The 13766-nt window shown below is 35.3% G+C and overlaps 2 protein-coding genes and 2 long non-coding RNA genes across 10 annotated transcripts; 3 read left to right on the forward strand and 1 right to left on the reverse strand.

The window, feature by feature from the left end:
- Nucleotides 1–552: 552 nt before the first annotated feature.
- Nucleotides 553–1431, reverse strand: LOC106330951 (glutathione S-transferase T3-like). Its single transcript, XM_013769339.1, has one exon. The coding sequence runs from the start codon at nucleotides 1429–1431 to the stop codon at nucleotides 553–555; it is 879 nt and encodes a 292-aa protein (XP_013624793.1).
- Nucleotides 1432–2866: 1435 nt separating this feature from the next.
- On the forward strand, nucleotides 2867–4075 carry LOC106327961. Of its 2 annotated transcripts, XR_001267537.1 has the most exons (5): nucleotides 2867–3270; nucleotides 3357–3424; nucleotides 3527–3589; nucleotides 3669–3763; nucleotides 3858–4075. It is a non-coding gene; the product is annotated as an uncharacterized LOC106327961 (long non-coding RNA). The 2 variants fall into 2 exon arrangements; XR_001267536.1 differs by lacking the exon at nucleotides 3858–4075 and having other exon boundaries at nucleotides 3669–3848.
- Nucleotides 4076–7080: 3005 nt separating this feature from the next.
- Nucleotides 7081–8737, forward strand: LOC106327947. Of its 5 annotated transcripts, none has more exons than XR_001267532.1 (6): nucleotides 7081–7361; nucleotides 7440–7532; nucleotides 7706–7784; nucleotides 7871–7931; nucleotides 8020–8323; nucleotides 8603–8737. It is a non-coding gene; the product is annotated as an uncharacterized LOC106327947 (long non-coding RNA). The 5 variants fall into 5 exon arrangements; XR_001267535.1 differs by having other exon boundaries at nucleotides 8269–8323; XR_001267534.1 differs by having other exon boundaries at nucleotides 7715–7784.
- Nucleotides 8738–10395: 1658 nt separating this feature from the next.
- Nucleotides 10396–11378, forward strand: LOC106301531. 2 transcript variants are annotated; one of them, XM_013737955.1, is made up of 2 exons: nucleotides 10396–10791; nucleotides 11200–11378. In XM_013737955.1, the coding sequence occupies exons 1-2, from the start codon at nucleotides 10452–10454 to the stop codon at nucleotides 11280–11282; spliced, it is 423 nt and encodes a 140-aa protein (XP_013593409.1). In that variant the 5' UTR covers nucleotides 10396–10451; the 3' UTR covers nucleotides 11283–11378. The 2 variants fall into 2 exon arrangements, with proteins under 2 accessions (XP_013593409.1, XP_013593416.1); XM_013737962.1 differs by having other exon boundaries at nucleotides 11203–11378.
- The last annotated feature ends 2388 nt before the right edge of the window (nucleotides 11379–13766 follow it).

Here is a 13766-nt window from a genome sequence, read left to right on the forward strand (position 1 = left end):
AAATTTCATACAATGAAAAAACTTAAATTTTATTTACAAGAATACATTACAACATATTGAAAATACAATTACTAATCGTAAACAAGAAAAAACGGATTAGTTGAAATCATAATTTATTCCAAAACTTTGTCATATATTCTCAACCAAATCATCTTTCAATTGTTGATGTATTGTTCTATCACGAACTCGATTCCGAATGTTCATCATATTGCCGAGATTAGAAGGCATATCTGTAGAAAACGTGAAATCCACTTGTGAACTTCGGTGTGATTCCGGTTGTGCGAAAACTGATACATCATACTAAGTGTACCCATCTCGTTCGTCTTCTACGATCATATTATGTAGAATTATACATGCTCTCATTATCTTTCCAATTTTTATTTTATCCCACAAAAGAGCAGGATTTTTGACTATGGCAAACCGAGCTTGCAAAACTCCAAAAGCACGCTCGACATCTTTACGTACAGCTTCTTGGTGTGTAGCGAATAAGGATGCTTTCGGACCTTGCGGAAGTGGAATAGATTGAACAAAAGCATAAAGACAATTACACATCTAACTTGTCAACATATCCTTAATAAGCTTATTTTTAAAGGCAATTTCGAGTTCAGTTAATGGCTCAGCCTTGGCAATTAGGCTACAAAGCAATTTTTGCTTGTTAAGAGCATCCTTCAAAGCAAAGTCCTTCTTCCTAATCTCCCACATGCTCTGAATCTCTTTTCCTTCCTCTTCCAGTGTAGTTGACTTGCTCACTGACTTTTTCTCTTTCGCCTTTGCTGCTTTAACACCAATGGGCCGTTGATCATCCTCTCCTGGCACAGAAGTTGATGACTGTGCAGACTGTTCATCTAACTTCCTTCTTTTTGATGAAACCTTATCTTTAGTTGTAGATGCGCCACACCATTTCTGATCATGTCTAAGCTCCAGCCATGCATGCTCAAGCATGAACTTCACCTTGTAATCGTTGAAGTAAATCTCGTGTGCCATCTTCATAACATCGTCTTCATTCTGACCGCTTGACTTCTGTTTCGTAGCAGTATCATAGCAGCCTATAAACTTGCAGACGGCCTCATTGATCTTCCCCCACCTTGATTTGCAGTGAGTTGGTTCTCTCTTTTGCAACCCATCAAGCTTCGGACTTGCTCCATAATAAGCTGCTATGCGTTTCCAAAAGGCAATAGCTTTTTTCTCATTCCCAACAAGAGGATCTTTGGAGGTGTTCAACCAAGCGGAGATGAGCACACGATCTTCGGTTGGTGTCCACTTCCTTCTCTCTTTACGGTCCTCAACAGTGTGTGCTTCAAACTCTGCATCTTCAGACCAAGGACCGAAGACAGTGACATTGGACGCAGACTGATCTAAACTAGGTTGAGTGTTTGGTTGTTGATTGGTTAAGAGGTCCATCAAGCTAGAAGACTGAGAATAGGAATCCATTTAATGGTTTCGCAGGAAACAGAGAAGGGGAAGCAAAGAGCAGAAGGAGAAGGAATTGACTTGTTCAAACAAGTTAGACAGATTTTAAAGGCAACTTTCAGAGAAAGTTGCAATCAATGTCTTTACCTAAACTCTAAAAGATAGTCAAGTCTCTTTAATTCCACAACCACCAAATGTTAATCACATGTACGAAACTAACAAATGCTAATCAATTCCTATAATCAATAACCACAACCACCTAATGTTAATCACATCAACCATCAATGAAAGCAACTTTAGTCTAGAAGAAAGCTACTTCAAACTGAGAAGCTACTTCATCAACCATCAATGAAACAAAACTAAACTCAAACAAACAAGCAAGCGCTTACAAACACGCAGGCAAACTAAACTCAAACAAAGTCTAGAAGAAAAAATTACCTCTGCGTTGTAGTCTTCCCGTTTGGTTATTGCCTCGAAACTTCACTCCACATTCCCTTAGACGAGAGCTTCCTTCCAAAAAACACACATGAATTCAGAACATGGTCTAATACTAGTTGAACTTTCACAAAAGATGGCTAATCAAATTAATAAACACAGATAAAGAACAAATCTTTGACAAATCCATTCTATACACAGATAAAGAACAAAACCATTCACAACCTCAGCTACTAAGCAAGACCCAAGAGCTCGATAATGCATGCAACAAGAATACAAATCTAAACACTGATAAAAGACCATTCCTTTGATAGATCCATTCGATACACAACAATCTCAGACCCTAAACAAAATTGATCAGATAAAAGGTGAGAGCCCTAAGAACTTACACGGTCCAAGGAGAAATCATCTTTGAATCCATCTCCGACTTCTTCTCTTTCTTTCTATGCACTTCTTCTTTTAGATCTTCGGTGAAACAAAACAGATTCCTTTTGAGGATCTTCGATGGAGTGATCGAGATTGGATGAGGAAGATGATGATTGAAATCGCCAGAGAAGTGGGGTAATCGAGATTGGATGATGAAGATGAAGATGGAGATCAGAATCGCCAGAGAGACGTCGTGCTCGATGTTGGAGGAGGAAGAGAAATGATTTGAATTTGTTGGTCTACATCCCGACGAAAGAGAGAGAGATTTCAATGAGAGGTCCACTCATCGGCTGCCACGTAAGGCTCCTTACCAACACCAAAACCCCCACATTAAGCATCGGTACTTCGACTTTTCTCCATTTTTTTTTTTTTTTTCGCTTTTCTTTAAAACTTCACTTAAGTACCTCCCAATGGAGGTGGTCTAATGTCGGCATGTAGCCCAAATATTTCTTATATCTATTTCTGTATTTTCTTCTTTGCATCGGGGAAAGCAATAAATAGATTCATTTTTCTCACTGTTACCAACTTACCACTTTGTTTCATAACTTTTTTATTATTATAAAATTTCGAATTTATACGGAAAATAAAGAAAAAAAATCAGTCGAGATTCATAAGAACATTGACAATATGAATCTCGACAAGAAAGAGAGAAGAAGCTCTGTTTTGTGAGCATTTCATTTCGCCTTTGTCTTCTAATTCAATTCCATCTCTGCATTTCCTTCGGAACCTTCTTAAGATCGAGAAAGTTTTAGGTTTCTGAGAATTCTATCTCATGGAGCTGCGGCGAAGACGATCTTCCGGGGAGGTAGATGGAAGTTAGATCAGAGACTACTCATGCGCGGAGTGATAAGCTTTCGCCTCCGAAGCTTCGCTTACAAGTCTGGTTTGCCGCCGGTGAGCTTTGGCATCCCCGGATCTTAACTGGTTTAACCAATCACACTTCCAAATTCTCATCTCCCATGGAACCAGTTCCATTGCCGCCTCCTCTTCCTCCTACGAGTCAGTTAATTAGAGTTATATTTGTTTTCATCTTTCCTGGTGCTTGAAATATTGGATTAAAAATTGATTTTTTTTTTCTTTTGCAGGAAATTATACCAGCAACGGTATTCTACTTGTATCGTGTAATGTTGGACCGAATCAAATGCGATCCGCGGTTTGTCCCTTGCTCTTATGACCTCTTTTTCAGATTTTGATGTTTTTCTTAATCTTTTGACGCATTTATTTTTTACATTTGTGACATGGTGGCTGTTGATAGGCTATTAAACCTCACTCTCGGTGCTCCTGAGCTTGACAAAACATATTTTTGGGCTAATCCTAGGTACTGATCTCTCATGTTTGGTGTCCTGGACAATTTTTAGCTCTTTAGCAAACTAAAGCATCCTTTTTCGTTTGCGCAGTGGTTCTGAGGATATTTTTGATGTGAGCCATTTCATTGATCATTAAGATATGAAGTTTGGAACTTTAGGAGGCTTCCTAAACGGTTTAGCACCAAGTATGGTTACCAAATGTTCCAAATGCCTCATGTCACCTGGTCTGATGATAACTATTACTTGAAGCAGGTTATTCAATGTGATCATTTTTTGCAGGAGATTCCTCAGAACAGCTCTTGCCTCCGATCTGCAGAAACCAAGTCACGAAATGGAGCCAGCTAAAACTTGTTAATCAATTTTATATCATGGCAATGTGAAATGTAGTCAGGTAAAACTTGTAAACCAATGTGAACAGCTCTTTCTTCGAGTCAAGCAAACACATAATGTGGGCTAAAACTTGCGAATGTCTTTTATGATAATCATCATTATATTTCTTATGTCAACAGCTGTATTTGTTTAAAACACAAAGTTAAATTAATTTGTAGGTGCTTAACAATATGTATTTTGTTGTTAATCAACTTTATATCATGCCAAACAACTATTGTGGACACAACCATAAGTATACTTGTAACTTGTCATTATTATGGAGAACCCGCTAAAAATTGTGTTATCCATGTATATGATCACCAATGACAGCTACTGCATGTCTTACACTCAAAAATTTGTGAAGATAGTCATCTTTGTTTACGGTTGTGATATACCATGGATTTCACCCACTTTCAGCCATGGTATATAAGTGTTTTAAGATATAATTATTATTTTTTGGAGTCTTTTTAGAGTATTTACAGGTTCAGGTACGTTCTAGAGAACTATGGTGATTTTGGAGTCTTTTGGAGCTTTTTGAGTGCAGGACTGCATAGACGCGTCAGATGTCTAGCTATGGATGGAGACCTTCCTACCGTCCGATTGGGCTCATATTTTGACACAAGATAGAGAGTTGAATTAGTTTTCCAATGCCACCGATCTGAGGTCAATAAGCATCTTGTATCAGAAGTTATGCCCGTTTTACTGAAGAGTGGTCAGTCTGCCTCGCGAGAGGAAGTTGTCGAGAATATAAACGCGGGTCGATCGATGCAGCAATGTGCATATCGATCGACAGGGCTGACAGAATGTGGGCCGACCATGTTTAAAGACCGAATGAAGCCCAGAAGTAACCCCAAGTTACCAGAATACCCTTGGACGACCATAAACCCTATTTATGTTATTTCTAAGTCATTGTTGACGGCTACGCTTTCTTTTATATCTTTATTTCATTGTTCTTAGTTAGGAGAGAAAGGAGGAACTCCTATGAGAGTCCTCCTCGAAATCCTTTGGATTCATTATTTCTTTTATCTATTTTATATCTATTCATCTATGATTTCTGTAACAATTATCATGCATGAGTAGATTCACCTGCTAGGTTTAGGAATTTCTAGGGTTCTGAATTAACTTCTGATTTATATGATTGTTAGGATATTATAGATCTCTACACCAGGATAGCTTGTAATACTAGGATCCGGAATAGTTAGAAAAGCACGAGAGTGTGACTGATTGTTTGTTCCTAGAATCATAGGACAAGTGAGATGCACGAGAGTGCAATCAATTAACAGAACCTGAGTCCTGCTGGACTAGCTACCTAGGCGCGAGAATTGGTCTAGGAATCTAGTTGAACATAATCGATCAGATCGATAACGTTTGCCTAAGGCAGTATCGATCGACGCTCATATCATAGCATCGATCGATACTCGATCCTTGTTGACATGCGAGAGCTGAAACACAGAGCTTAGTCAATAGATTAGACTCACAACGAGATCTGGTTGTCTTTTATATTAGATATCGAGGTCTAGAATCTATCCTTAGCATCTATAGATTAGAGTTCTAATAACCTGAATGAAACCCTAAATCTAGTAACCATCATTCCATCAAAAACTTCACTACTGTTTATTGAACAACTACCTTGTTCACATAGCTTTCATTTATTTATTGCTTTAATATTTACTGCTTTATAAACTGTTTGCCTAGCTTAACCTTGATTTCTATAGTCTATTGTGTGCCCTAGCTCTATGTGGATTCGATCCCTAAGTACTACGATTGAACCTCTTATTTGAGATAGTAATTCACTCGTTAGGATAATTTGAGTGATATCAGGTTGATAATCTAATCAACGTGTTATCAATTAAATTTGATTAATAGCATGTCCCTTATAGAACTGTTATTAATGATGGATATTATATCCAGCTAGCATATTGTAGCTGGCCAACTAAAATATTGCCTAAGACATAGCCAACTTAGACATAGCCAACTTAGTACTTGGCCGGCTATATTTCAGTTTACATAGTCAAATAGAAAAGTATCCCATAGCAAAAACTTATTATAATTGAACATAAATTCTATCATCGGAGTTAGCTAGGTATTATTGTAACTATATCCGCCGGTCTGTTTGTTAACCTGAAAATAATTATATTGTAACTATATCTGGCTAATATATTCATTATACATTTTCTCATATTTGTTTAACTTATATCTGGCTAATATTGTACTTATATCTAATAGACTCTTTGGTATCCGGCTAACATGTTTAGTATACAATCTAGCCGCTGCCGGAGATCCATTTCAAGACCCACCGTTGTCCTCGAACAGGAGCTTACACATCGATCCCAGCAGTTCAAGCACCAACACGCCCTCCCCACCATAACGATTCACCGCTTTCCCCTTCACCATCGGTCGAACACTCAGAACTCCAAGAGGTCGCAAGGTAGGGACTGAGACTGCGCAGTCAAGACGAATCTTAGAACCGCATCTCGTCCTCTAAAGATCCGGACATGCATGACCACCGCCGCAAAACCACCACCTGGACAAACTGGAAACGCAGATAGCAAACAAGCACCACTACATTAGGCCAGCGAAAGACCCTAAAACTCAAGATGAAGCTCCGGCCATGTACAAGAAAGAAAGAAAATGAAGGGACCCTCACGGAACCAGTACCAGTGCTAGAACACCGGTGACCAGAGGGGGCGAGATCTGACCGGAAAAAGGGGCTGAGCTTCTAGAGAGAGGTTAGAGAGAAAAGGGGGGAGGGAGGGGAGAAGTAGTAAATATTTTACCAGAAAAATAAAAAGTATTTAGTATATATTAACTAAATGAGCTAGACAAAATCCTAAGAACCTTAGACCATCATTAACGCAAGGTTCTTAGTACATGGTTCTTAACAGAATATAAGAACCCGACTCTTAACTTTTAACTGAAAAAGTTAAGAGTCGGCTCTTAAATCTCTTATTTAAGAGCCGACTCTTAGCATTTTCAGTTAAAAATTAAGAGTCGGGTTCTTATATTCTGCTAAGAGTCCCGTCCTAAGAACCACCATTAATGATGCTCTTATGACCTCACTAATTTCTGCGGGAATATAGTATAGGGTTACTATGGTAATGTACTTTCACAAGAATACGCCAGCCCCCTAGAAAACAATGTTGTGTGTATTACCTAATTTGTCGATCTTTTATGGTTTTTGAACAAATTAACTCCTTCTTCTTATGTGTTCGTAAGGTTGTTGGGGCAGTAGCGATGGATGTGGATGTTGATTCTTCAAAGACAAATTCCAATTCCGAGGATCCGAAGTCTGAAAAGGGGAAGGGTGAACGCAAGCTCTACGTGGGATCTCAAGCCTTGAATTACTGCAGGGATCAAAGACGATATTCTTTCTGATTGGGATTTGGTGGACAACATATGGGAACATGCTTTCAGGTAACGGTACACGTCCTTAGTTTTTCTCTTTATTGTTGTTTCATGTCATCTCTAATATGTTTTTTTTAATATCTGAAGGAGTTGTCTGATTATTGATCCTAAGGAGCATCCAATGCTGCTAGCTGAGCCTCCTTTAAACACTCAACAAGCTGTAGACTACTCTGTTTTCAGGTTCTTATGATTTTACTCATGTATGTGTATGTGTTAATTAATTTATTTTCTGATGTACAAATCAGGTTCTTATGATTTTACTCATGTCTGTGTATGATTTTGCTCATGTCTGTGTATGTGCTTATTTATGATTTTACTCATGTCTGTGTATCTTTGTATGGTTACTGAGAAAGAATCTGCAGGTTTCAAGATCCTCGGGTTGCAAGACAGACTCTCTAACAGAGTGGGATATTCCTTCTGGTGACACCTCTTGTGTGTAATTCTTTTATATAGTTGAAACTTCACTTTGTTACAGTCCTGGTTACACCATGCCTGATTATATGGAATGTTGGTCTCAGATTGAGTATGTGAGGACTTAAACCAAGCCAAAAGAAGGGACGTTGTTACTTGCTCTTCTCGGTACAATTTTGAGCCATTTTCTTTTATGTTTCTCTTTATTGCAAGTCATTTATATATGTGCTGAGCCTTGTGTTTTGTGGTTATGTAGATATCGGTTTCTGTTCTCTTTGTAAAGGATTGTTGTTCATCTTTCTCATTGCTATAGGGCTTGGAAACTCGATCTGAGTTATCATCGTTTTTATTTCCATAGTTCTCCCTCTGCTTGATATACATATTCTTCTTCTGCCCAAAAGGTGTATGTTGTGTTTGCTATTGTGTTCTTTTAGTGGTCCTTTTCAGCCGATTCTTCTTTTATTTATGACAATATTTTGAGAACTTTCAGTTTTACTGTCTCTAGGTTCTTAACGAGGCCAGTTTGTTGTGGTTCAGTAACACACAACTCCAACGCAACTGTATGTATCTTTCTTCATTATTTTTATCCATTTAGTTGGTTGTTAACATGTTTTTTTAACAAATCTGTTTTTGTTACATTACATTTAGTTGTTGTTAAGCTGTTGTTTAGTTGTCATGTGTCTGAACTGATATCCTTGTTTTGCATTTGTGGTTGTTTGTATATATCACTTACGGTTCTGTTAAGTGAAGTTTGGATTGTTCTTTTAAGATGTATTATCCGGTTTAATTAGTTAATCACTTGTTCTGTTCTGAGACTTTCACTTTGATTCTTAATGTAGAGAAAGAAAGCAATGAAGTCAAAGACGTCTTACGACAGAGCCTGTCTTCTCTTCAACGCTGGATCTGAAGAAACTGTGGTGTGGAGATGGCAGAGGAAGCTAGCTGTGGTGGTGGGAGCTGAGCAAGAATAAGAAGAAGAGGGAAGGAGAAGGAGTCAAGGAGAGAAGACAGAGACACAGAGGAAGAACAGGATACGGCGAGGTAGATGGAAGAGGAATCTAGCAATGGTGGTAGAGATGGAGCCAAGCAAGAAGAAGAGATAGGTGGCGGCACTAGAAGATAGAACATGAATGCCTTAGAAATTTTAGGTTTTTTTGGGATACTGATGTGAATACATTTTGGTTTGTTAATGAAATATAAATTGAATATTATATTTTATGTAAATCTGATTTGCAAAAAACATGATTCTATAACCAGGTTTTAATAGCACACTATCGATAATAGGTTAGCATTGATATATTACTATGATAAAAAACGATAACATTCAAAATAAAAGCTATCATAAAGTTTTATTAACCATAGCAATTTAAAAAAATTGCTATCATATGCTTCCTATATAATAGCGGTTAAAAACTGCTATCATATATGGAGAACCTAAGATAGCTGGGGCAGACATAGCGGTTTCAATAACGATAACAAAAGCATATTATAGCTGTTTTCTTAGGCTAAGAAAAGACATTTTTCTTGTAGCGCGAAAAAACTAATAATCAAATTGCTAATAGTTTCACTTAAGAAACAGCGTGCATCATAATCAAAAGCGACGTCAACTCACGGATATTTGCATCAAAAAAAAAGACAAGTGATAGTTATTTAATTAGTTTGAAAAATGCTATATTAATTTGTTTTTGTAAGTTGCCCCTTGGTTAATGGTTTAAACAATCAAGTAGTGACCTTATTGATGATTAATCCAATTAGAGTACTCGTTGTAAAGCTTGCATGTGACTATTACGCTAAAACATATTGATTTAGGGCTTTTATATTGAAAATTGATCATGCTTATTAGAGTTTTCTTCTTTTTGTTTAAGAGACCAAAAAGTCATTGTGGTATGATTATTTTTGGAGTTGCAAAAAAAAAAGAAAAGAAAAAGGTATGACTATTTTTGGTACTTTCGTTCTTTTAGCTTCATAATTTAACTCTTATATTATACGTATCTCTATTTTTCTTAATTTTCGAAAACGTCTCACAACACTCCAAGATTTAGGCACACCAACATCATCAATGTGGAATTGTGGATCGTTAACGAACTCACGAACATATATGCATGTTCAGTTACGAAAAAAAACATATGCTGTTCAGTTAAGTGATAGAGAGAATGGATTTTGAAAAAGGTACTTTCCAATGAAATCGAATGGCACTTGTTAGTTGTTGCTGGCTTTGGATCGACTGTGCAAGAGTGGCTCTCACGTTAACACAATAATGCCCCATCCCCCAAAATATAGTTTTATTTTCTTGAAAAAACATTAAGATTTTGGGCTAATGTTTATATGTGTATATTTATTGTTTGGTCAGCAAATACAGGACATTTGAATTGATTTTGTGCTAAGACTCTAATGTTTCCTAATAAAATATATCCAGTCTCATAAAAAATAATCAAATCAAATGCGAAAGAACGAATCAAATGCCAGGAACTAACTGGTTTAGAAATAAGAAGGTCGTAGAGATTTGGTCAACGATGTAAAACTCTGTTAGACTTTGTATTAGTATCATCAACAATGTACATTCGAACACTCTACCCACACATGTATATATAAATGATGATAATGTACTCTTGAGAAAGTCACATACGAAAAAAGGAAAGCGAACAAAACAAACATTTGCTTTTTACCCGCTTTAGACAACGATCTTTCATGGCTTACACTAACAAGATTCCAGCAGCAGCTGCGGTTGCTACAGCGATGCTATTTTTAGCAGTTATGATGGCTCCCCGGTGGACGGAGGCACAAACGATGCCAAATCTGGATCCAGTGTGCACAATATTGATTACTGACATCATGACAAAATGCTACTTATCGGGGAATTTGGCGCCATCTACAGAATGCTGCAATGATCTCAAATCGGCGAACAGTAAGCAAGTAACTTGTCTCTGCGACAATTTCATTGCACATCCTTCTAACAACAACGTCACACAAGCTCTCTTGGAGGTATACCACAACGACTGTGGCGTTGCTGACAAATTCGCCTGCAAAGGTACCTACTTTAAATTTTCCAGCCTTATATGCTTTTTTATTTTGTGTGGTTGTAGCCTTGTAGGAGTTTTATAGTTTCAATCTTATGATATAGGTATGCATTTTATTATATGGTATATTCACATCTTTGCATTATTATGTGTATAATTTGTATTAGTTGTAGCGCTCGAGCTCGTCCTGCCAAAATCTAAAGACAAATGACCTTAATTATGTTCAGAATCAGTTTTGTCTCCAAATATTAAAAATGTATAGACAAAAATGTTAAGGAATCTTTACAATTTTACTAGAATCTGCCATGAAAGGAATGCGGGATTGTAATTTTCTGGAAATTAAGCTTTTCAGTGCAATTTTGTAACAAGAGTTATGGTTGTTTTATGGTAATTAAATTGAATTTGGTTTGGTTGCAAAGCAGGAAACTCCAATGGAGGAGCAGCTAAGAAGATCAGTGCATCAATTGGTCTACTTGGTTTGGCTACAAGTCTATTCTTTTAATCAATTAAAGCTTGGGCTTATCAAATACTATTGTGTAATTCTTCTTCTTTCTTATTTTGTTGTTTGTATTTTTGTTTTCTTCCAAATCTGACAACTGGAAACCCAATATATTCATTTAGTTGGTCTTTGCATTTGTAACAAGCTTTGTTAGTAAATGGTTATATTGTAACTTATAAGTCTGCTTCTGAAATATATTATTGGATTATCCTTCACTATTATTACAGAAAAGATCTTAGACCAAGTGTAATGACCCGTTGAAAATATTAATTCGACAGTTAGACCAGGTGAAGTGGTGCGTTTAATCGTGCCTTTAAAATAAGCTGACACACAACTAGCTGAAAAAAAAAAACTAGCTGAAAAAATTAAATCCGTTGAGAAGGAGAGAGACAGTCGTAGCGCGATTCCTTGGCAAAGAGAAAGCGGTTCTGGCGACTTTTTTTTGATTGGCTGTGTTTTAATTTTTTTTTCTTTCCTACATTATTTGATTCAATTATTGTATATTAAAATATTTATTTTAAAAAAAAGTTATATCAAAATTTATCATTTTCATACTCTATAAATAAAGTCTTGTTTCATTAGATTTGGACACAGAAAAAAAAATCATCTTTAACCTCTCATAACTATCGTTTCTATATTTTTCTATCCTCTTTGCAAAAATGGATCCCAACCAAAATCCTTCTAATAAGGGAAATTGGGTGAGATAACATAAAAAAAAAACAATAATTCACTATCTAACTAAAATCCCACCTTCTCTCCTCTTTTATCTTCCTATCTCTCTCTACCTTCTCTCTCCAAAACTAATTTCCTTTTTTTAGCTATTTCACAAATAAGCATTTCTAATAATATCCAAAACCCTTCAAACAACCCTTTTAACTATCTAAATCCCAACAACTATTCATTCCAGCTCGCTTGTGGGAAATTTTCGATTTGGCTATCATAGAGGTCGAGTATCATATTGCATAATATGATTGTTGAAGATGAACGAGATACATATGCTCAACACTGGACTGATTATGATCAACCTGAGGCAAGTGGATCTAATGCACCACAACCATTCTCGACCGAAGTGTTACCTGCATTTGCAAATCACGTATGTGCTAGATCTGAGTTGCGTGATTCAAATGTGCATCACGAATTGCAAGCAGATCTAGTCAAACACATATGGTAAAAATTCAAAATGTTCTGTGGTTAGAAATATTTCTAAGTTTGTGAGTTGAGTTTATTGTACTAATTATGTTGTGTGTGTTTTATTATTTGTGTTGTATGCTTATTAATGTATTGTATTGAATTTTAAGTTTTTGTAATTCTATTTTTTATATTAATAGGTCTTTATATTTTTTATATTTAATAATTGATATTTTTATTGAAATTATTAAAGTTAAACATAAATTAATTAATCATTTATATAGCTTTTAAATATTTTAATTTAACTTAAACTAATAATAATTATTAATATGTAATTACAAAATAAAAGATGTAAAACAAAACAAAAATATGGAAAATAAAAATGGTTGGGTAGAGTGTTGAATTTTATTAAACAGCCATTGTAAAGTATAAAAAATGAATGAGTGTTAAATTATTAAGTGGAAGATGGAGAAACTAATGTGGAAGAAAGGGAAGATAATGTGAAAGGTGTTGTGTGTTGAATCTATTGTATATAGTCTTGTAAAAGAAAATGCTTTGAAAAATTATCAAAATTTTGGTAAAAAGAAAATGAGGAAATTGTTTACCTACATCATCTCAAACCAAAACTTGAGTTCCACATGCATACTCTCATTACGTTTTTTGAACACTTATTCTCATTACTTTTTACTATATGATTTGCCTTATTTAATATTTCATACGTTCCTTTAAGAAAAATGTTTTAGAAAAAAATATTTTACAAATATATATTTTTTGTATTTTCTAAATTTTATTGAAAATTTATTAAAAATTAATAATTACAATAATATATATATTTATTATGCTGATTTAATGTGTTTTAATATGTACGTAAATACTAAAAATCTATCTTTGTGAAACAGAGGTAATATTTTTTTTGGTATAAGAGACTAAGAGTCTAACTGATGACCAAAAAAACGAAGAATAATAATGCATTCTTTAATGTTTCTAATTTTTTTTTACCATTTATAAAGAAGTTTTTTTTGTTTTTTTTTTGTTTTTATTTTTTTACTGTAAAACAATATAGAACAAATTTGTTCCTCGTTAATTTGATGAATAATTATTCCAATCAACTATTCCCCTTCGTTTCTATAATTTTGTTCCTATCAATTATTTTTTTTTGTGTTCACAAGGTTATCGTGATAGTTACCGGTTAGATACTAATACTTTAGTCTTATACAATATGTGTAGTATTATTACATTTCTTTTTTTTTTTAATGTTTTTGTGCAGAATTGTTTGGTATCATTTTAATATTGTGGGCCTTAATTGACGGGGTTATGAAAAAAAAAAAAAAAAAAAAAAAAAAAAAAAAAAAAAAAAAA

Source organism: Brassica oleracea, chromosome C1, assembly GCF_000695525.1.
Source record: "Brassica oleracea var. oleracea cultivar TO1000 chromosome C1, BOL, whole genome shotgun sequence".
NCBI lineage: Eukaryota > Viridiplantae > Streptophyta > Magnoliopsida > Brassicales > Brassicaceae > Brassica > Brassica oleracea.